This window comes from Phacochoerus africanus, chromosome 16, assembly GCF_016906955.1.
Source record: "Phacochoerus africanus isolate WHEZ1 chromosome 16, ROS_Pafr_v1, whole genome shotgun sequence".
Taxonomy (NCBI): Eukaryota; Metazoa; Chordata; class Mammalia; order Artiodactyla; family Suidae; genus Phacochoerus; species Phacochoerus africanus.
The window spans coordinates 42,430,835-42,454,948 of NC_062559.1; the positions used below are offsets into that span (position 1 = coordinate 42,430,835).

Consider the following 24,114-nt stretch of genomic DNA (forward strand, 5'->3'; position numbering starts at 1 on the left):
CATAAAAGAATGGTGGCTTGGGGTTCCCGTTGTGGCTTAGCAATAATGAACTTAACTAGTATCCATGAGGACGTAGATTTGATCCCTGGCCTTGCTCAGTGGGTTAAGGATCCCGCCTTGCTGTGAGCTGTGGTATAGGTCGGAGACATGGCTTGGATCCAGAATTGCTATGTCTGTGGCATAGGCCAGCAGCTGTAGCTCTGATTTGACCCCTAGCCTGGGAACCTCCATATGCCGAGAGTGCAGCCCTAAAAAGCAAACAAAAACAAAAAAAACCAATAACCCTCAAGCCATTCTTTATCTACTTTCTGAAGGCTGGAAGTGTAACTGAGCTGCTGTTTTTGTGGCTTATGCAGCAGGGAGAGTAGGACCCTGTGTGCATTGACCCAGTGTGTGTGATTCCTGTGCTGTTCTGTCAATATGGTATAAAAACAATACACAATCCCTGTACTTGGTCTTAGCCTCCTGTTCTGTTGCTGATGGGAAGGGTCAGTCCACCTACCTCATTGTTGGAAATCTTGAAGGATGGTGGAGGCTGGCCGTGCACGTCCCCTGTGTCACCAGACACAGTGTAAGTGTCTTCATCCCCGCGCTGAGGGTGGGCCCTGCTCACCAAAATGAACCTTAATCCGGGAGAAGCATTCTCCTCGAGGAGAATCTGGATATAGTCACCGGTGTTCACGGATGTGTGTCCAGATTACCCTGGGGTCTATGAGCAGGTTGGCAGCCTGTGTTTGTGGAATTTTGCACTGTGGGGAATGTCACTTCTGAGGGAGGCAGGTACCCATTTGAGGTTGGCAGGGAAAGATGCCTTTATGTTACCTTATCTTAAACCTGAATTCAATAAATAAATATCAGTGATCAATTCCCATTGTTCAGGACTGTGGTAGACAGATTGTTTTATTTAATTGAGGTATAGCTGATTTATTACAATGTTGGGTTAATTTCTGCTGTACAGCAAAATGATTGTTATTTATATATGTCTATATATATGTTTACTTTCAAAAATATTCTTTTTTTTTTTTTGTCTTTTCTAGGGCCTCACCCACGGCATATGGAAGTTCCCAGGCTAGGGGTCTAATCGGAGCTGTAGCCACCGGCCTACACCACAGCCACAGCAACACGGGATCTGAGCCGCATCTGCGACCTACACCACAGCTCACGGCAACACCGGATCCTTAACCCACTGAGCAAGGCCAGGGATCAAACCTGCAACCTCATGGTTCCTAGTCGGATTCGTTAACCGCTAAACCACGATGGGAACTCCTCAAAAATATTCTTTTCCATTATGTTTATCATAAGACGTTGAATATAGTTTCTGTGCTATGCAGCAGGACCTTGTTTATGACTGAATGTTTTAGAAGCCCAGAATGTACATGGCACATGTGTCTCTACCAAAGATGTGTTTACTGGGCCGACTTCAGTGATAGGATGTGGTTTTAGCAGAAAGAGAGAAAGAATCCAAAGTGGTTTCCTTGGTAACGACAGCTGTTTAGGTGGGAAGGAGTTATGGGGTGGAAAGTATGAAATACCTTTGGCTTTATCCATCAAAATTAAAACATCACTCGGGATCAGAATGTTACACAAAAGGCAGTTGAGCCCATATTATTTTAAAAACGTGTTCAGAGGCTTGCACAACATGAAATAGAAGACAAAGGAAATGAGACATGTAATTATGGAGCATTTTCTCAGTGTGGTATTGCTTGAAGTCCTAAGGTTTAAAAAAATCTGCTTGAAAGTCAGTTCTGTTGACTCTTTTGCTCTATTCTATTTTAGTAGGGCTTGATTTTTTACTTTAGATCCTTATTTCAAACAGGTTTGGTGGCAATAATGTGAGTTGACAGACTCCTACTAAATTGAAGACAAAACTCTTCCCACCCACGAACCCACTGGTTTGACTACGATATTTCACCACGCACGGAGGAGTGTCCCATTTATTGATGGGTGCACAGAGAGTCTTAGCCTTCCATCTGAATTTGTTTGGTTTTAATGAATTGTCATTTAGCTTAATGGGGACTGAGCTTTTTTTTTCCTGGAAGGGTGGGCTCCCAAGTTGAAAGTCAAAGTTCCTTAAAACAGGATGATTGCTGAGAATGTTACAGTGACCTGTCTCAAGTGTCCTGAAATGCCCTAATAATCAAACAGGCTCTAAAATACCTTTAGGAGTTCCCATTGTGGCTCAGCAGTAACAAATCCAACTAGTATCCATGAGGACGCAGATTTGATCTCTGGCCTTGCTCAGTGGGTTAAAGATCGGGCATTGCCGTGAGCTGTGGTGTAGGTTGCAGACGCTGCTGGGATCTGGCATTGCTGTGACTGTGGTATAGGCCAGCATCTACAGCTCCCATTTGACTGCTAGCCTGAGAACTTCCATATGCTGCAGGTGTGGCCCTAAAAAGACAATAATCATAATAACTTTAAATTATGCAAGTATATATTATCCTATAAAAATATTATTATGAAGAAAAGTACTGTACTAATTCTGGTGCCTGTCCTTCCCTGTCCAGAAGTAATCTCTCTTCTCATAAAGCATATCTTCTTCCAGATATTTTTATTTGCATTTATGCTTATAGATGTCTGCTATGTATGGTGGTGTGCAAGTCTGTAAGAGACATGATGTGGGCAAGTTACATATGTTATACTTTCTGCAGCTTCCATGTTTTTCAGATGACAATATGTCTTGAAGAACTTTCTTTTTTTTTTCTTTTTTTTGTCTTTTTGCCATTTCTTGGGCCGCTCCAGCGGCACATGGAGGTTCCCAGGTTCGCGGTCGAATCAGAGCAGTAGCTGCCAGCCTACACCAGAGCCACAGCAACGCAGGATCCGAGCCGCGTCTGCTACCTACACCACAGCTCATGGCAATGCCGGATCGTTAACCCACTGAGCAAGGGCAGGGACCGAACCCGCAACCTCATGGTTCCTAGTCGGATTCGTTAACCACTGCGCCACGACGGGAACTCCTGAAGAACTTTCTGTCAGTCCATAGTGCTCCCCTGCATTCTTTGTCACTGCTGATCATGTGTGCTTAGCTCTTTTGGCCCTACCTGAGGATTCTGACAGAAGTGGTGGTTGAGGCTGAGCTGAGAAGGCTGAGGTTGGGATGTGGGACGAGTAGCTGGGTGGAGTGAGGTGACAGGATCCTGGACCAAACCAGGAAGAGGCAGCCACCTCAGTGCAGATGAAGAGAATGTGTGGCTTACTCCTGCGCCCCTCCCCCCTTTTAATAAACTAGTTTTCTCTTGTGTAGATTACTTCTAAGGCCGGAAATGATGCTTAATTTTAACTCTTAATTCTACAGCCAGTTTTACAGTATCTGAAGAAAAAGCTGTAGTGGCTTTATCTTTCTTGCAAGTGGTCTTTTAGTGTCATGAGTCTCTGTCCTATAAAACCTGCTGTTACGTGAAGGCAGGGAGAGGGCTGTGCTGAGCATCTTGGGCCTCCTGCTCTGCCTCCAACCAGCTGTCTGGCCTTTGACGGCTCATGTCACCCTCTCTGGCCTCCGTTTCTCAATGTGCTAAATGCTTTTCTTGTCCCAAATTACAGTATCCGTCAGGCTGGGCTAGGGTGTGCTGCAGTGACAGATAAGTCCAAAATCTTGGAGGCTCAAACAACAAAGGTTTATTTCTTGCTCACACTCTGTGCCTGTCACAAGTTAGCAGGAGGCTCTCCTGACTGTTGTTACTTGTGGGCCAGGTGGCTGGAGCAGCCACCAGCTGGGATGTTGTTGGTCCTAGTGTCGGATGAAAGGAAGAGACACATTAGGCACAGACGCCGTAAGTTCCTGCCTGTAGTAACTCGTTCCACTTCTGCTCACATGTAATGAGTCAAAGCATGTACCTTCAGGTGGATAGGGATGTATCATCCTGCCTGATAGCTGGGAGGAGAATCCGAACTATTTGTAGCACACTTTCTCTCCCAGTGTGATTTGTCAAGGAAGGGCTGGGAAAGTCTGTGAAAACTGTCCTGTGGTTGGTGAAGTCATGCTGCAGAAGCTAGTCCTTTCTGTATACATAAAATCATTGACCTTTACCTGTGGCCTCCAAGGTTCCGGAAAACAGAAGCCCATTTGGGGACTCAGATTTCCACAGATGACCAGAGCTCGGGGAGGGAGCAGTCAGGATGAGAGCACAGGCTGATGGTCCTGGGTTAGATCCCACAGCACAAGGATGCCAGCAACGCTGGCCTTGGTTTTGCCTCTGTTTGTATGTTTCTAGCCTATAGGCAGACACAGTGTCGGGAGGGCAGCAGAAACACTTGGAGATCGGCTTGACTGCATGGAGGTCATTGTTTAAAAAAACTCTTCTCTGTTAGCATCTTCCACAGGGCAATCGTGAGGCCGGTGTGGATGTTGGGAAGTGATTTTCTCGAGGTTTCTATTCTCAACTTAGCATCCACAGCCCCATCGGTTGGAACGGAGGCTACACTGTCTGTTCATCCTGGGAGTCAGCATTTGTATTCACACCGTGGGCAGGTTGACCTCTGCACTCAGGCTCTGCTGGATGGTTTTGCATAGAATGAAGCTGAATGGACGTGTTTGCCAGTATCTTCAGGGAACACTGGCGTTTATTTTAAGGATGCACGGGGTGGGGTGGCCCACCTGGGTGGCTGTGGGCTGTGAGTTCTCGGGGCTCAGTGAATCTCTGGGTGTCTCAGATCCAAATTCCCTAAGAGGCTCTTGCCACTTCTCTCTGTCACCTTCCATTTCAGGGGGCGTCAGAGGGACCAAGGAAGGATTTGGGAGAGCTACAGATGGCCTTGGCTCTCTGATCATTTCTGTCATGCTTCTTGTCCCTTGTTCTGTGTCCACCTGCCCTGCCACATCATAACCTCTGTGAGGGTGGCAGCTGCTTCCCCGCGGGTGCCTCCGTTTCCTCATTGTCAATCAGTGGTGACAGTGACCTCTGCCACCTAGGGCTGTTCTGAGGTTTGAGTGAGATAACGGCAAAGATTAAACGAGGTGATAATGGCTGCATATTTACTGTAGGCCAGCCCTGGTCTAGGCACTTGGTGAACATGGCCTCAATCCTGCAGCAAGACCTGGAGGTAGATTGGAGGAAACCGAGGCACCACCGGGAGGATGGCTGGCGCACGTGCTGAGGGGCCGTGGATCACATCTGAACTCAGCCCGCCGGCTCCAGAGACCACCTGGAAGCCTGGTGATACCCAGCTTGCTGCAGGGAGTAGGAAGCGTTGGATGGATGCTGGGCCCCTAGTGAGGTGCTTGCTCAGTGTTAGTGATCAGTCAGTGCCCCGTGCAGCACAGGCTTGACACGCTGGGTTTCTGGAGAAGGATGTGCGAGGCTGCAGCATCCCAGAGTCTGCGCAGCACCCCTCTCCGCTGCCCCCATACCCCAGCCCTTCCTCAGGCCTGTCCATGATGGATGGCGTGTGTTCGTATGGCTGGCAGCTGGTGGGGGCTTCAGGGCATGTGGACCTGATTTGCCCTGACAGTTCAGGCCAGGCCGGGCCAGGGAAGGGGTTTGCCATCTGGTGTCAGTTTGAACCCTCTAGTTGGCACCTGGAATTTCTCAGGTACGGGGCCTTGAAACAGCACAGAGTGGCCGGTGGTTCTTACTCTTCTTTATAAAATAAAAACCAGGGAAAGCAAAGCTTCTATCAGAAACCAGCTTCTACAGCTCAAAAGAGGGCCTTGACCGTTTCAAAGGAACACGAGAGAAGGGGAGAGGTGCAAGTGTATACAGTGTGGTACCAAATATGGGAAAAGATCAGTAGAGGCAAAACTGCATATAGAGAAAAACAGAAAAGGAATACTCCCAAATTTTACCAGTAAGTGATGGATGACTTTTTTTCTCCAAACTTTTCTTTTTTTTTTCTTTTTTTTTTTTTTGCATTTCCAAATTTTCCATAGTAAGCAGGTATTGCTTTTATACTTAGAGAACGTTATTAAAACAAAGAATGGAACTTCAGTGGAGAGGGAGAGCATCTTTATAAGGTGCTTCGGACCTTAGCATCCCAGTTACAAAAAGTGCACATTTCCTTTCTGGAAATAATGAAATATCCTGAGCGAGTAGAAAGGGCAGAAAGTAGCAGGCCTGGGATAAACCCCTTTTTAGCAAGTGAAACCGCGTGTGTGTGTGTCTGTGTGTGCGTCTCTTTTTCTCTGGAGCCTCCCTGTGACTCCAGGACAGAAACAGGGATAGAAGTTAGTCTCTGCCCCTGAGTTCCTGGCTGTTCTCCCAAAGCGGGGCTCTTTTCTAAGGGAATCCTTTGAAGTGTCCTGTGACCTCATGCTGTGCATTCTGACAGCAGCCCAGCCACAAGTGTCCTCTAAGCTCCGGCCTCTCTTGCCCTGCCCCAACCCGTGGCTGACGCGGCCCACCCTCTCTCCTGGGATTCCCAGTTCACCCCATTCACACGTCTTTGCTTTGTTTTCTGCCCCCCCGCAGCCTCTTCCTTCCCTGCTGTTAGCTTGTTAACTGGGCATTTGGTGGTCCGGTGGGCTTCTGTGGGTTCCCCTGTCTTATCTGTAAGCCCCCTGAGGGCAGGGTAGTTGACTTAACTCACATATATGTCCTTTATGCTCCCATAAATACATGATGAGTGAAAACGAGGGAATGAATCCACCCCCAGTCCTCTTTCTCCAGGAGGGCCCCCTCACCGTCACCATCCCCTCTTCAGCTGGGGAGGGCAGTACCACTGGCCTCGCAGGCGCCCTCCCCTGGAAGATTGCGGCTCTCCGCTACTCCAGACCCCACCTCCGCCTCTCGCTTTCCCTGGTGCCTGGCCAGCAAGGAGAGTAGGGTGCCAGCCAGAAAACACGGGGACCTTCGTTGGCCATGGGCTGTGTCCTCATCTACTTGCTGTTCTAAAGAGAGACGCTACTAGGATACGGAACTTGTCAACAGGGCTCTTCGGCAGCAAACTCAAACACCAGTTAAATGTCAGCAGTGCTGTTCCCGACCATTAAACCCAAGCATCACAGTTACGGTTTGGGGTGGGCTAAAATATTTTTCTCTTATTAAAAAAGAAAAAAAGAGACTCCCTATCAAAGATAATTTGGAATATGCCACCTGCACCTCTAAGTAATAAGTCATCTGTAATCTCATCACGCAGAAATAATCACAACTAATGTTTTGGTGGATTTCCTTGGGATTTTTCTGCTTAGTGTACCTGGCTATACATGGCCATTTATGTATAATGTATATATACATAAATGTGCACAAGAAATTTCTTGAACAAGTTAGAATACCATCCATGTGATGAAACTTCATGTATTTTTAAAAAGCTTTTCAAAGAATATGAACAAGAGTAAATATCCATGGTTTTAATAATAAATTCCAAGCACAATACAGTGGCATTTTTCTTTTCTAATGTATGTGTATAAGGCCACATATTTCTATGACTTTTTAAATTGTATCCCACAAATTTCAATGGGTAGACTTTCATTATTATGCAATTCAAAATATTTTCTAATTTCCACTTTTACCTCTTTCTTTGACCTATGGGAGTGGGGATTTTCTAGGTATTTTTAGTTTTAGGGAGTTCCCTTTGTGGCTCAGTGGTTAACGGACCCGACTAGGACCCATGAGGGTGTGGGTTTGATCCCTGGCCTCTCTCAGTGGGTTAAGGATCCAGCGTTGCTGTGAGCTGTGGTGTAGGTCACAGACACAGCTCAGATCCCGCGTTGCTGTGGCTGTGGTGTAGGCTGGCAGCTGTAGCTCCGATTCGACCCCTAGCCTGGGAACCTCCATATGCTGCGGGTACAGCCCTAACAAGCAAAAACAAAACAGAACAAAAAATTTATTTCTAGCCTTATTCCACTGTGGTCAGAGAACTCATTCTGAATGATTTCGGTTTTTTTACAATTTATTAAGAATTTGTTTTATGGTCCAGCATTGGTCAGCTTTGGCAAACACTCCATGCACTCTAAGTGCTGGGCATTCATTTGCTGTTGGCTGCAGTGTTCTATAGGTATCAGTGAAGATATCATTTTGTTCAGATTCTATGTATTTTTACTGTTTCTTTTGTTCATGTATTCTTTCAGTTATTCAGAGAAATGAATTAAAGTCCCCCACTGTGAAAGTGGATTTGTGTGTTCCTTTTTATGTTGTTATTTTTTGCTTTATAGACTTAGAAAATATGTTATTATGTGCATAAAAATTAAAGATTCTGGGAGTCCCTATCGTAGTGCAGAGGAAACAAATCCAACTAGGAACCATGAGGTTGTGGGTTTAATCCCTGGCCTTGCTCAGTGGGTTAAGGATCTGGCATTGCCGTGAGCTGTGGCCGTAGGCTGGCAGCTGTGGCTCCGATTCTACCCCTAGCCTGGGAATCTCTGTATGATGCAGGTGCGGCCCTAAAAAAGCAAAATAAATAAATAAATAATAAATGCATACTTAAAAAAATTAAAGACTCCGTAACATCTTTTAGAAGTAATCATTTTATCATTATGAAATATTTCTCTACCTCTATTAACACTCCTCTTAAATTTTACTTTAATTTTAATATGGCTCTGCCAGCCCTCTTTTGCTAGTGGATAGCTGTGTATCTTTTCCAACTTGGGGGAATGAATAAATGAATGAATGAAGCCCTGTCATTTTACTTCAAGGGGTACACTTTTAGCAGCATATAGTTTTTTTTCTCTCAAGTCTGCCAATCTCTGCTGTATAATTGGTGTATTTAGTCCATTTAATTTAACTGAATTATCAATATATTTAGATTTGTATATGCTGTCTGGTTGTTATTAGTCTCACCCCTTCTGCATTCCTTTTGCTTCTCTCTCTGCTTTCCTTTAGAACGAAATACATTATTATACTTCCCCCTTCTTTTGTCTTCTTTTGCCTCTTAACAGTCATTTTAGAGATTAAAACTTGGATCCTTGAATCATTACTGTCTAAGATAAAGTGATACTTTTGCCTATTACCAGAAAATGCTTTGACCTTAGAACACTTTAACTGCATTTACTCCCTTTTATCTTTTTGTGTTGTTACTGTTCACGTTTCTTTCTAATTGAGGTATCGTTGATGTACAATATTATGTAAATTTAGGTGTACAATATAGTGGTTGAAAAATTTAAAGTTTATATTGCATTTATACTTATTTTAAAATATTGGCCCTATTCCATGTTTTTGCACTCTATATACCTGTAGCTTATTTATTCTACACGTAGTAGTTTGTATCTTTTAATCCTCTGCCCTTCTCTTACCCCTCCTCTCTTTCCTCTCCCCACTGGTAACCACTAGTTTGTTCTCTCCACCTGTGAGTCTGCTTCATTTTTGTTATATTCACTAATTAGTTTTATTTTTTAGATTCCAAGTATAAGTTATACCATACAGTATTTGTCTTTCTCGCTGACTTATTTCACTCAGCAATTAGTCCATCTGTGTTGTTGCAAATGGCAAAATTTCATTCATTTTACAGGTATATAACATTATATATATGTGTATATATATGTGTGTGTGTGTGTATATATATGCATATACCATATCTTTATCCATTCATCTGTTGAAGGTTACATAGGTTGCTTTCATATCTTGGTAATTGTAAATAATGCTGCTATGAGCATTGGGGCGCATGTATCTTTTCAAATTAGTGTTTTTCTTTTCTTTTCTTTTTTTTTTTTGCTATTTCTTTGGGCTGCTCCTGCGGCATATGGAGGTTCCCAGGCTAGGGGTCGAATCAGAGCTGCAGCTGCCAGCCTACGCCAGAGCCACAGCAACGCAGGATCCAAGCGGCGTCTGCAACCTACACCACAGCTCATGGCAATGTCGGATCTTTAACCCACTGAGCAAGGGCAGGGACCGAACCCGCAACCTCATGGTTCCTAGTCGGATTCGTTAACCACTGAGCCACGACGGGAACTCCTAGTGTTTTCTTTTTTTCAAATAAATATCCAGGAATGGAACTGCTGGGTTGATAAAGTAGTTCCATTTTTAGTTCTCAGAGAAACCTCCTTACTGGTTTTCATAGCAGCTGCACAAATTTACATTCCCACCAACAAGGTGTGAGGGTTCCCTTTTTCCACATCCCCACCAACATTTGTTGTTTGTGTTCTTTTTGATGATAGCCATTCCGACAGGTGTGAAGTGCTATCTCTTTGTGGTTTTGTTGAAGAATTTTGTATCTATGTTCATCAGTGATACTGGCCTGTAACTTTCTTATTTTGTGATATCTTTGTTTGGTTTTGCTATCAGAGTGATGCTGGACTTGTAGGATGAGTTCATAAGAGTTCCTTCCTCTGCAGATTTTTGGAAGTTTGAGAATAGATGTTAACTCTCCTCTAAATGTTTGGTAGAACTCACCTATGTAGCTATCTGGTCCTAAACTTTTGTTTATTGGGAATTTTTAAAATTACTGATACAATTTTTTACTGGTAATTGGTCTGTTCATATTTTCTATTTCTTTCTGGTTCACTATTAGGAGATTTTACATTTCTAAGGAATTTGCCCATTTCTTCTAGGCTGTCCATTTTATTGGCATATATTCGTTCATAGTAGTCCCTTATGATCCTTTTTATTTCTGTCATGTCTGTTGTAACTTCTTTCATTTCTGATTTTATTGATTTGGTCCCTCTTTTTCTTGATGAGTCCAGCTAAAAATTTATCAGTTTGTTTATCTTTTCAAAGAACTAGCTCTAAGATTTATTGATCTTTTCTATTTTTCTTTTGGCCTCTACTTCATCTATTTCTGCTCTTTATGATTTCTGTCCTTCTACTCACTTTGGGTTCTCTTCTTCTTTTTATAGTTCTTTTAGGTGTAAATTTGGGTTGTTTGAGATTTTTCTTATTTCGGGTAAGCTTGTATTGCTATAAACTTCCCTCTTAGAACTACTTTTGCTGCATCCCACAGATTTTGGATCATTGTGTATTCATTTTATTTTGTCTCCAGGTACTTTTTAATTTCCTCTTTGATTTCCTCAGTTCCATTGGTTGTTTAATAGCATATTGTTTAGCCTCAACATGTTTTTGTTTTTTCAATTTCATTCCTTATCATTGATTTCTAAGTTCATAGGTGTTGTGGTGGAAACAGATGCTTGATATGTGTTCAGTTTTCTTAAATTTACTGAAGCTTGTTTTGTGGCCTAGTATGTGATCTATCCTAGATGATGTCATCCTAAAGAATGTGTATTCTCTTGCTTTTGGATGGAAAGTTCTACATATACCTGTTAAGTCCATCTGGTCTCATGTGTCATTTAAAGCCAGTATTTCCTTCCTTACTGATTTTGTCTGGATAATCTGTCCATTGGTGTAAATGGGGTGTTAAAGTCCCGTATTTTTTGTGTTACTGTCAATTTATCCCTTTATGTCTGTTAATATTTGCTTTGGTGCTCCTATGTTGGGTTAATATATATTTACAATTGTAATATCTTCTTGGATTGATCCCTTGATCATTATGTAAGTCCCTTTTCTCTTATAACAGTCTTTATTTTAAAGTCTATATTTTATGACATAACTATTACTATCCTGACTTTCTTATGATTTTCATTTACATGGAACACCTTTTTTCCCACCCTCATTTTCAGCTTCTGTGTGTCTTTAGATCTGAATTGGGTCTCTTTTTGGCAGTATATATATAGGGTCTTGTTCCTGTATCCATTCAGCCATTCTATGTCTTTTGATTGGAGCATTTAGTCCATTTACATTTAAAGTAATTATTGAATTATTGCCATTTTGTTAATTGTTTTGGTGTTTTATAGGCCTTTTTTCCTTTTTTAATACTCTTGTGATTTGATGACTATTGTTCGTATTATGTTTAGATTCCCCTGTGTGTGTCTAAATTTTGGTTTGTGGTTACCATGAGGTTTATATATAGCAATCTAAGTATATATATACACACATGTATGTATGTATATGTGTGTATGGGTGTATGATTGTTTTAAGTTGCTTATCCCTTAATTTCAAATGCATTTTAACAACCCTGCATTTGTACACTTCTCCCTTCACAATTCCTATTTTTGATATTATATTTTACCTGTAATTGTTTTGTGTATCCCTTAACTGCTTTTTTTGTGGGTACAAATAACTTTACTGCTTTTGTCTTTTAACCTTCTTACTAGCTTTGTGTGTGGATGATTTCCTACCTTTGCTGTACATTCGCCTTGATGGAACTTTTTCCTTTTGTGATATTTATGTTTTCCATTGTGTCATTTTCTTCTTTGCTTAGAGAAGTTCCTTTAACATTTCTTGTAAAGATGGTTTGGTGACACTGAATTCTTTTAGCTTTTCCATGTCTGAAAAGCTTTTGATCTCTCCATCAAATCTGAATGAGAGCCTTACTGGGTAGAGTATTCTTGCTTGTAGGTTTTTTCCCTTTCATCACTTTAAATACATTGTGTTACTCCCTTCTGGCCTGCAGTTTCTGCTGAAAAGTTAGCTGATAGCCTTATGGTACTTCCCTTGTACATAATATGTTTCTTTTCCCTTGCTGCTTTTAATATTTTCTTAATACTTAATTTTTGCCATTTTAATTACAGTGTGTCTTGGTGTGGTCCCCTTTGGATTAATCCTGAACAGGACTCTTTGTGCTTTCAGAAATTGGGCATCTATTTCCCTTCTCAGGTTAGGGAAGTTTTCAATATTGTAACTTCAATTATATTATCAGTCCTTCTCTCTCTCTCTCTCTCTCTTCTCCTTCTGTGACCTCTGTCATGCATATTAGTGTGTTTGATGTTGTCCCAGAGGTCTTTTAAACTGTCCTCATTTCTTTTTCTTTTCCCCATTTTTTTTCCCTGTTCAGCATCAGTGATTTCCACTACTCTGTCTTCCAGCTCATTGATCCATTCCTTTGTGTCATTTAGTCTATTGTTGATTCCTTCTAGCATATTTTTCATTTTAGTTATTGCATTCTTCATCTCTGTTTCATTGTTCTTTATATTTTCTAACTCTTTGTTTAAAACTTCTATTCTTGTTTAAAACTTAGAAATTCTTCCTCTGTGTATCCATCCTTCTGAGTCCTTGATTCATCCTTATGATCACTACCTTGAACTCTTTCTCAGGTTGATTGCCTATCCCAACTTCATTAGTTTTTTTTCAGTGGTTTTTTTTTTTTTAATTCCTTCATTTGGAATGTGTCCCTCTGTTGCCTCATTTTGCCTAACTTTCTGTTTTTATTTGTATATGTCTGGTAGGTTGGTGATGTTTCCCAATCTTGAAGTGGCCTTTTGTAGATGTCCTATGCATCCCAGCAGCATACTCTCCTTTTATTACCAGAGCAATATGCTCTAGGGTTTCCCCCATATGGGCTGTGTGAGTCTTTCTGTTGTGGTAGGCTCACTATATGGGCTGTTTAGTAGGCTTGGTTGGCCCCCCATTTGTTTGGTTGCCAGCTCCTACCTTGTGTGGAGGCTGTGGTTGTGGGGATCAGGTCATGAGGCAGCTGTCTGTGAATGCCACAGGGTCCAGGAACTAGTGCAGGTTTGCTTGTGGGTGAAATCAGGGTTCAGGAGACTCCAGGGGCTGTTGCCTGCCCACTGCAGGGTGAAGGCAGGTCCTGGAGCTAGTGCTAGCCTACTGGTAGGCAGAATTTTGTCCTGGAGCCAGGTTGCGGGACCCAGCCAGTCCCAGGGCAGGATATAGTCTGCTAGTAAGTGGGCAAGATCTGTAGACTGTGGACCTGAGGTTTTATTGGAGCTGGTATTTGCCTACTGGGAGAGGGAGCAGGCTGGAATCTAGAGAAGGCTTGCTGGTAGGCAGTGCAGGGGACCCAGAAATTCTGGGGTTGGTCCCTGCCCCTGCTGGGTGGAACTGGGTCCCAGGGTCTTTGGCTGGATATCCCTGGCAGTCTTGGGCCTATACACTGGTGCATGGGGCTGGGTCCTGGGCTTTCTGGTGAGAAGGGCTGTGTCCAGTGGGAGCTATGGGCTCAGGGATGTCTCTTTTTTATGGCCACACCCACAGAATGAGAGTTTTGGAGCCAGGGATTGAATCTGAGCTGCATCTGGGACCTACACTGCAGCTGTGGAAAAGCTTCATCCTTTAACCCACTGCTCTGGGCTGAGGAGCAAACCCATACCTCCACAGTAACCCTGGATGCTGCAGGTGGATTCTTAACCCACTGTGCCACAGTGGAAACTCCTCAGAGATGTCTTAAAGCAGCTTGCCTGCTGTGGGTGGTGCTGTGCTGGCCTGAGGTGTCCAGCCCTGGTGCATACAGACCATTGAGCCAGGGTGGGGCTGGCGCCTGGGACTAATACACTAGAGAGAGGATTCCAAAATGAGGCTTGCTAGCACCAGTGTCCATGTGGTAGAAAGAGCGCCCCCAAAATAACTATTGCCAGTGTCTGTGTCCTGAGGGTGAGCTGCAGTTGCCTCGTGCTTTTTGAAGAGACTTGAGGAACAGTAGACAAGTTTGACCCAGGCACCTGTCAAGTCACTGCTACTGCCCTGGGTTCCAGAGAATGTTAGATTTTGTATGTGCCCTTTAAGAGTGAAATCTCTATTTCCCCCAGCCCTCTGGGACTCTCAAAGTAAGCCCCGTTAGCCTTCAAACCCAAATATACTGGGGGCTCTTCTTCCTGGTACAGGATCCCCAGGCTGGGGGAGCCTGATGTGGGGCTCAAACTTTTCACTCCTTTGGGAGAATCCGTGTGGTCGTTATTACTCTATTTGTGGATTGCCTACCCAGGGGTATGGGATTTGACTATATTGCAACTCTGCCTCTCCTACCTGTCTTGCCATGGGTGGGCTTCCTTCTTTATATCTTTATTTGTAGTAGATCTTTCCTGGTAGGTCCTGGTCATTTTCATTGATGGTGGATCTGCAAATAATTGTGATTTTGGTGTGTCTGCAAGAGGAGGTGAGCTCAGGGTCTTTCTCTTCTGCCATCTTGCTGTCTCCCTTGTTTAGATGTTAATTCTACATATGTTTGAGACTCCACAAGATATTAATGTTGTTCAGTCAATACACATGTACATTTACCCATGTAGTAAAACTTTCTGTTGCTCTCATTTGGTTTGGGATCATTTTTCTTCTACCAAAAACAACAACAACAAAAAAACCCTTCTCTATTCAGTACTAAAGTGTAGCTGTGCTGGTCACAGTCCCTCAATTTTTATTTATCTGGAAATGTATTTTGCCTTTACTTAAAAAAAAATTGACTTCACTGAAGTACAATTCCTTACAGTAACGTTCACAGATTTTAGGTGTACAGGTTGACTTTTGACAAATCATATGTGTGTGTGTGTGTATATATATATATATGTTTGTATGGGGAGTTCCTGTCATGGCTCAGTGGTAATGAATGCAAGTAATAGCCATGAGGACGCGGGCTCAATATCTGGCTCCACTCATTGGGTTAAGGATCTGGTGTTACCGTGAGCTGTGGTGTAGGCTGTAGACGTGGCTTGGATCTGGCATTGCTGTGGCAGTGACTTAGGCCAGCGGCTACAGCTCCAATTTGACCCCTAGCCTAGAAACGTCCATATGCCACAGGTGCAGCCCTAAAAAAGACCCCAGAAACTTAAAATAAAAATGTATGTGTGCATAAATATACATATGCATACATATGTGGCATATGCATATCACACCCATGTGTTGTGCATACATGTACATATTAATGTATATTGATACATTCACATATAGGTGAGATTTATGTATCTATTTCCAAGGTAACATTTCTTTTTTTTTTTTTTGTCTTTTGTCTTTTTGCCATTTCTTGGGCAGCTCCCATGGCATATAGAGGTTCCCAGGCTAGGGGTCTAATTGGAGCTGTAGCTAATGGGATCCGAGCCACGTCTTCGACCTACACCACAGCGACGCCAGATCCTTAACCCACTGAGCAAGGCCAGGGATCGAACCTGTAACCTCATGGTTCCTAGTCGGATTCGTTAACCACTGAGCCACGACGGGAACTCCAAGATAACATTTCTTTCACCCCAGAAATTTCTCTTGTTCCTCTATGTAGTCAGTTTCTCCCCTACTCCCATGTCCTGGCCCAGGAAACCACTGCTCTAATTTCTAGATCAGATTGCTAGAATCACACGAAGGAATCATGTACTCCATGCTCTTTTGAGTTTTGTTTCTTTCAGCATACCAACCATGATACCCATTCATATCCTCATCATATGTCATTTCTATTTATTGTTGAATAGTGCTCTGCTGTATGAATGCCACTCCAGTCTGCTGATCCATCCACCTCTGTGGGAACAGCAACCTACTGTCAAAGCCAGAAATGGAAGCTCCTTGTTTAAAAAAAAAAAAAACCATAAATCTTCTGAATCTTTTCAGAAGGCTGAGTTCTAGAATGAGAAGTTACTAAGTCGAAACTTTTCGAGGGCTCTTGATATGTATGTCAAATGGATTTCCAGAAAGGTCCCACCAATTGACATGCCTGCTATAAGAGACCCTATCTCACCATATACTGTCAGTAGCATTTTTGTACCTCATTTATTGATCTTTTCGAGCATGCCAAGCTGCAAAATCGAATCTAATAGTTGAAAAGAATTTCCCTCTACCCTTAAAGCAGTAAGTCCTGGACTGCTTTTCTCTCTGAGTTTGTAGAATTATCAACGGCCTCACTTCTTTAACTCCCTGTCTCCCTGAGAAACGAATCCGAAAATGCAATTCAGAGTTATTCCTGGCATCAGTATTTTCCTAACCACATACCCATGAACTGACATTCTCGGCAGTGTCCCGCTTGGCTACCCTTAGATTTGCTTTCCCAGGGGAGGCTCAGCTTTCTTTGTTTGCTTTTCTGTTGTCCACACCTTGTTGCATTCCTGCTGAACTGAGCTAGTTCTGCAAATCTGATTAAATCTCAAACCAGGGCTTTGGACATGACGAAACGACAGCCTCCTTGCCAGCTTGCTGACATGTGATTCATTGCGTTGCTTAGGTGGCCATAAATCAGGAGATTGGCCTTAAGTTTCTGCCTGTGATGGCAAGAGGCAGAGATGTCTATGGGTGCTACTCCCGGCAAAAGGGTGGGAAGACATGTCACTGGTTTTGTGGGAATCACAGGCTTGGAAGAGACAGAAGCCAGGGGTGCAAAGGGAGCCACTGTGCGGAAGAATGAGGAGTGGGAGTGGAGGAACGAGGGCCCTTGGGTAACGCCCGTTCCAAGCCCTCGTCAGAATGGAGCCAAGGCATGAAAAACCCTGAATCACCAAATAAGAAGGGCAGTTCCCTTTCCAGCTCTCCCGGATTCATCATGATCTCATACAGAAAGTCTCAGTCGCACCTCTCAAAGGGCTTCTAGGAGGAAACAGACCTCAGTCCAAAAACGTTTCCAGGCCAACACTGTCCAGCTGGAATTTAATAGCATGGTTTGTTTGTTTTTCCTAGAGAATTTCTTTTTGTGTTGCTTTCTATTTATTCCAAGTGACCTTTTTTTGTATACAAAGGTAATAGAAAATTTCCTTTAAAATTAGTCTATTAGAGTTGTGAAATAAAGTCTATTTATTTATTTATTTTGCTTTTTGAGGGCTGCACCCAAGGCATATGGAAGTTCCCAGGCTAGGGGTTGAACTGGAACTACAGGCTGCCGGCCTACGCCACAGCCACAGCCACGCAGGATCTGAGCCATGTCTGTGACCTACACCACAGCTCCCAGCAACGCCAGATCTTTAGTCCACTGAGCGAGGCCAGGGATCGAACCCTCATCCTCACGGATCCTAGTCAGGTTTGTTACTACTGAGCCATGATGGGAACTCCCAAATAAAGTCAATTTAAAGCAAAAAAGTTAAGCAGATCAAAAACACAGATGGGACTCAATTGTGGCAAAAAAACATTTTTTAAGTGACTATGGTGCCTGAATGACTGACATTCGTAAAACACCGTCCCAAAGAAAGAAAGTACAGAAAGTACTCTGAGACCTAGAGCTCTGTATTTAAAAATTATTCTTTCCCCAATTTAATTCATTCATTTGTTCATTGTTTGGTATAAGAGTGTTTTCAAAGAAACCTTTCTTTCTTTTTGATTTTGCAGATTCCAGAAAGAAATTGGAAATTGACAATAGTAGGAGAGACTGTCATTTTAACATACTCTCACTTGCTTCAAAGAACACATACCCGAATCTTTGAAAGGTATTTCTAACCACTAATGTAAATATACATTTAACATTATCAACTGGCATCCCTTCAGGGAACTAATTTTCTAAAGCTGTATATCCCTAAGTGGGTTGTAGAATTGACCGTGATAGACACGGCTGAAGTAGCGTCTAATAAATCAGCATACTTTATAATAGAATGGTAACCAATCACTCATTTTCACCCCTTTACATTCTTTATTTTTTTATTTTTATTACAGTGTAGTTGACGTACAATGTTATGCCAATTTCCACTTTACAGCAGAATGACCCGATCCTGCAGCCTTTACACTCTTTTTGGTAAGACTCTCTTGCCCTTCTGTGGTTAGCATGGTAGCTCATACTGTCTCTTGCTCAGTCACTCAGGTTGTAAAGTTATTGTGTGTGTGTAGGGGGGGGTCCCCTGAGAACCTCTATAAGGCTTGCCGTTCGCAACTCAATAGGTAGAAGAAGAAAAAAGTGCACGTGTGTCAGAGATCAGGAAAAAAACCACGAGAACCGCTGCACCTGAGTGTTACCAGATGTGGGCTCATGAAACATACCGTAATAATGTGTTCAGAGCTCTATGCATTTTTTTTTTTCCTGAGCTCCGTAAAACAAAACAAAAAAATCTTTAAAACTATCTCCCTGGAATATGTGGGTTTTAGATGAAGGACAACGTGGCCAGCTCAAGGCCTTTCTACTTTCAAGAGCGTGACGTGTTTTATATACACAGGATGCCTAGAGAATGAAGTAGCCAAGGGATCTTACCTGAAGGAAAAGCAGTCACTGCAGTTCTAGGGTAGCACAGAGAAACTCAAGGTATTTTTAAGATACCCCAGTGAAAGACTTGGACCCCTGTTTCTACCGAGACAGGAAGTCCAGCCCATGCATGAGGTTTTCAAGGCTTTCCAGGGAGCTGGCCTCTCCTGGTCAGCCACTGCCCAGAATCCACATCAGTCTCTGCTGTCCTGCTTCACTGCAGCGTGGCCATTGCTGCTCCTTCATTCCCTGAGGCACCTGTGTGTATCCGACCTGGCTGGAGATGTGAGGAGAGCTGTTGGGGGCAGGGGTACAGCACAACCCAGCACAGGCACTGATGACGGTGGCATCACTGTTCCAGGTGTCTGGACTCTGGCTACTATAGGAGACTCCCTGCTGGCCTTCTCTCCTCTGGCCATTTCGTGCTCAGACCTCCTTTCCCCCAACGCTGTAGTTCCTCTGCTCCCCGTTCTGGGCCCTAACTCCTCCTAGCGTGTGGGGAAACCTCCAATCCCACTTAACATAATTGAGAAAATAATATTACGAATGCCTGTCCCAGTCCAGGATTGAGGCACGCTTTATTTATTTTAGTTTTAGTTTTTTCAGGTCTGCACCCACAACATATGTAGGTTCCCAGGCTAGGGGTTGAATTGGAGCTGCAGCTGCCAGCCTAAGCCACAGCCACGGCCACAACAGATCCGAGATGCGTCTGCAAAGTACACCACAGCTCGTGGCAACGCCAGATCCTTGACCCACTGAGTGAGGCCAGGGATCGAACCTGCAACCTCATGGCTCCTAGTCGGATTTGTTTCTGCTGTGCTACAACGGGACTCCCAGAGGCACACTTTAGCAAAACTTCGTAGTTATTATTATTTTTTAAACATAAGGGTTGTCTCCCTCTGGTCCACCCTAGTAATGTAACCCAGAAGCAGAAGCAATTAAATTATGATTTTCATTCTAATATATCACTGGTCAGTGTTGTAGGCATGACTCCTTATTCTAAATAGAGAAATTCCAGGACCAAAGAAAGGGGGGTAGGGAGGGGATCTTTGCCGTGATGTTTGTTTTGTTGGTGGTTCTGTTCGTCTCTTCAGACTTTGCACTGAGAGGCTGGCCCTGGATCCGGATCGCCCTTCTGCCGGGAAGACACACATGCAGCCAAAGATGAATTTGGGAAACGCAGCCACTTGCTCCTTTAACCATGGAAAAGCAGGGCCGCAGTGAGATGGAAGCAGCCCCGTCAGAGTCTCCCTCCTACATTAAATTGTTGAAAGTCAACCGGGAGCATCTGGTCACCCACATCCGCAACACCCAGTGTCTGGTGGACAACTTGCTGCACAACGACTACTTCTCCGTGGAAGACGCCGAGATCGTGTGCGCCGGCCCCACGCAGCCCGACAAGGTGCCGGGGATGACGGGCTGCCAGCTTCGGTGGCCGGACAGGGCTTCTCCCGACTGACCTGAATGAAGGGCTTTGGGAGTTCAGTACCTTGGGTGGGATGGCCTATGGGAGTTCTTTACAGGACAGAAATGCGTATCAGCTTATCACACAATTACGTAGTTTACGTCTGTGTTCATGTCGAGAGCACATGCCTCTTACCCATTCTTTCTCTTTGCTGTGTTCATTAGTTCTCAAACAACTCATTTTCCAATTCACTTTTTATTATTTTTTTTAATGGCTGCACCTGCAGCATATGGAAGTTCCCGGGCCAGGAATTGAATATGGTCGCAGCTGCAGCCTACACTGCAGCCATGGCAATGCCGGATCCTTTAACCCAGTGCACCAGCCAGGATCTAACCCTCACTTTTACAGCAACCTGAGGCACTGCAGTCAGATTCTTCTTTTTTTTTTTTTTTTTTTTTTTAGGGCCACACCCGTGGCATATAGAAGTTCCCAGGCTAGGGTCTAATCAGAGCCACAGCTGCCAGCCTACACCACAGCCATAGCCACAGTGACATGGGATCCGAGCTGTGTCTGTGACCCAAACCCACAGCTCACGGCAACACCTGATCCCTGACCCACAGATCAAGGCCAGGGATTGATCCCGCATCCTCATGGATACTAGTTGGATTGGTTTCTATGGTGCCACAACAGGAACTCCCTATAGTGGGGTTCTAACCCATTGTGCCACAGTGGGAACTCCCCAGTTCACTTTCAGTCAGTAAATTCTTTAAATAGAAAATGAACATGAAACACTAGCTGTGCTGCTCATTCTTTGCCTTCAGACTGGAGAGCTGCTGACTGCCGGGTGCGGCTCTGAGACTGGTCCTCGCCTCTGACTGAGGAGTGGCTGCATCCCAGCCTGGGGCCACGGTAAAGGATTTTCCACACTCCACTGGGAGAAGTCTTCCCAGCCCCTAGTTTCACTTTAGCTTTGTGTCGCCTTCTGAAAATAGAATGTGAGACTCAGCACTGCTTCTTGGAGAGTGGAGTGACGAAACTTGTTTGAAACATGATCTCTCTGGGCTCAGAGGAGACCAGAAGGGTGTCTGGGAGAAACACAATGGAACAGTGTTGTGATTCCAGCCCCCCCCCGCCCCCCAGAACTTTTAATAAGACAGAAAGCTTTTTAAGGTACACCTTACATGGCAGGCTGCTTTCCTTGCTGTGTGCCCCAGTGCCCACCTCATTATACCCACAGGGTGAGTTTCTTCCCTCAGCACTCATTCCCAGAGAGCAGGAGTGTTAGGTTCAGGGGGAAGAGGAGGAGTTCCCTGGTGGCCTAGGGATTAAGGATCTGGCGTTCAGTGGTCGCTACTATGGTGCAGGTTTTATTCCTTACCCATGAACTTCTGCATGCCACAGGCACGGGCAAAAACAAACGAAGAACAAAAAAAACCAGAGGAGAAAAGGAGGGAAAAGGGAATTCTAGGGATAGGCTCAGCTCTCACTGGGAGGTGCGACTTTTTTTTTTTTTTTTTTCCTGTTTTCCGGACTTCGCATGTGGCTCACAATATACATTTTTTCTATTTCTTAGGGCTGTACCTGCGGCATATGGAAATTGCCAGGCTAGGGGTCAGATCAGGGCTACAGATGCTGGCCTATGCCACAGCAACACTGTAGGATCTGAGCCACATCTGCGACCTACACCACAGCTTGCAACAATGCCAGATTCCTTAACCCACTGAGCGAGGCCAAGGATCAAACCAGCATTCTCATGGACACTATGTCGGGTTCTTAACCTGCTGAGCCACAATGGGAACTCCTGTTTTATTTTTAGGCTTATGGAAGCCTCTGGTTTCTTAGAACCTCATGGTTTTCTTGCTCAGGTGGTCCATGTCATAGATTCTGGGCCTTTAGTATCTCACACCTGCTGGGTGGAGAGTCCAGCTGGAGGCTGTACACAGCCTGCGTGTGGGCCTCTCCAGGGGGAGGACACCCCAAGTGCCCGCTCATAGCCTAATTCTTTTCTTTTCTTTCTTTTTTTCTTTTTTCTTTTTTTTGCTATTTTAGGGCCTCACCCACAGCATATGGAGGTTCCCAGGCTAGGGGTTGAATCGGAGCTACAGCTGCCGGCCTGCACCACAGCCACAGCAAAGCGGGATCCGAGCCACATCTGTGACCTACAGCACACGTCACAGCAGCGCCAATTCTCAACCCACCGAGCGAGGCCAGAGATCGAACCCATATATCCTCCTGGATCCTAGTCAGGTTCATCAACAGCTGAGCCACGAGGGGAACTCCTACAGCCTAATTCTTGTGCCCCGATAGGTGCGCAAAGTTCTGGACCTGGTGCAGAGCAAGGGTGAGGAGGTGTCGGAGTTCTTCCTCTTCGTGCTCCAGCAGCTCGCAGATGCTTACGTGGACCTCAGGCCTTGGCTAGCCGAGATCGGCTTCTCCCCTTCCCAGCTCGTTCAGGGCAAAGCTGTCGTCAACACCGATCCAGGTACGAGTCAGCCCAGGGGAGAAGGCAGTCACCGAGCAGGCAAGGCCCCCAGGGCTTGAAAATGCCATCTTTGTGGGCCCAGCAGGAGATAAAGGCGGGGTCCACCTCGCCACAGGCTCAGCAGCTGTGTTCCTTTGAGAAAAGGAGAGCTGCCCTTGTCACCCTCGTGCAGTCCGGGGGACCATGCTTGAACTGACCACACGTGGCCGGTCTGGTGGGTGTAGGGGCCCATGGAAGTGTAGGAATGGCCTCTGTTCTGACCTCTTGCTGACTTCCTTTTCTGACATATATGGACATTTTAGTGGTGGTACAAAGTCGAGTTTGCATTTTTTTTCCTTCTTAAAATCTTTCCAAATTTGATTCTAGGCAAAATATTCCTCTGTCACTTCAACTGTCTGTCCTTATTTCCAAAGCACCAGGGCCTCTGGTGAGTTAAATGATTAGTTCAGTGGGTATCTATGATGTGCCCACCATGTGCCAAGGCTGGGTGTGCTGGAAACCAGGGGTACAGTGGGGAGCAGACCCAGGTGTGATTCCTGTACCCCCCGACCCAGGGAGCTCAGAGGTTAATGCAGGGAATAAATACACAAATGTATAATTGCAAGTGGTGATAAGGACAACAGCAGCTCAAGGTGCTGTGAGAGCCCATAATTTGACCATGGTCTGCTCTGGGGACCTGGGGATCTTCCTTCCAGGCCTGAGGTCTCTCCGCTTTGAGACAGTTATTGGCAACATACAAGCCCTGACCTTTCAAACTTGGATTTTTTTTTTTTTAAAAGAATCCAGTGTGACCTTGAAAATAGCAACAAAAGACCACGTCCCAGACTGTCAGATGTGTATATGGTGGAATTCAGGCCAATTGGCAGAGTGTCAGGGCCACACTCTCACTTCTGCGGCCCCAGCAGATACCCGCCAACCATTGCTGCCTTCTTACCCTTCCTGCTCCCACCCGCCTCACTTTGTTTCCCTCCCCCATGAAATAAGGAAAACATCTCTGTGATAAAGCGAAACCACCTCTCCACGGGATCCTTTAGCCAGCTCCTGTGACTGTGTCATTTACTCTACAAGAAGACAGATGTAAAAGACTACGTTCTCTCTGATTCCCTTTTTTTTTTTCTTTTTTTGCTCTTTTTCTAGGGCCACACCCACGGCATATGGAAGTTCCCAGGCTAGGGGTCTAATCAGGGCTCTAGCTGCCGGCCTACACCACAGCCACAGCCACACAGGACCCAAGCCGTATCTGCGAACTATACCACAGTTCACGGCAATGCCGGATCCTTAACCCACTGAGCAAGGACAGGGATGGAACCTGCAACCTCATGGTTACCTAGTTGGATTCGTTTCCACTGAGCCACGATGGGAACTCCGTTTTTTTTTTTATTGTTGCTGTTGTTGTTGTTGTGATTGCATTTATATGAAATACCTAGGAAAGGCAAAATCATAGAGACAGAAAGCAGGCCAGCAGTTTTCTAGGGCCAGGCGTGTGGCAGAGATTTTCTGCAAA

At 44.6% G+C, this 24,114-nt stretch overlaps 1 protein-coding gene across 6 annotated transcripts in view; it reads left to right on the forward strand.

Moving 5' to 3' along the window:
- The window catches only part of NOD1 (nucleotide binding oligomerization domain containing 1), a 76,841-nt gene that overhangs the window by 9,581 nt on the left and 43,146 nt on the right, over positions 1-24,114 (forward strand). For all 6 annotated transcript variants that reach the window (XR_007132585.1, XR_007132586.1, XR_007132584.1 and 3 more), the window contains exons 2-5: positions 17,883-17,980; positions 18,204-18,282; positions 19,818-20,125; positions 22,436-22,610. Coding sequence is in view for 3 of the 6 variants with exons in the window: in XM_047763101.1 (XP_047619057.1) it covers positions 19,925-20,125; positions 22,436-22,610 (376 nt within the window). In the remaining 3 variants the exon portion in view is untranslated. The remainder of the gene's footprint in view (positions 1-17,882; positions 17,981-18,203; positions 18,283-19,817; positions 20,126-22,435; positions 22,611-24,114) is intronic.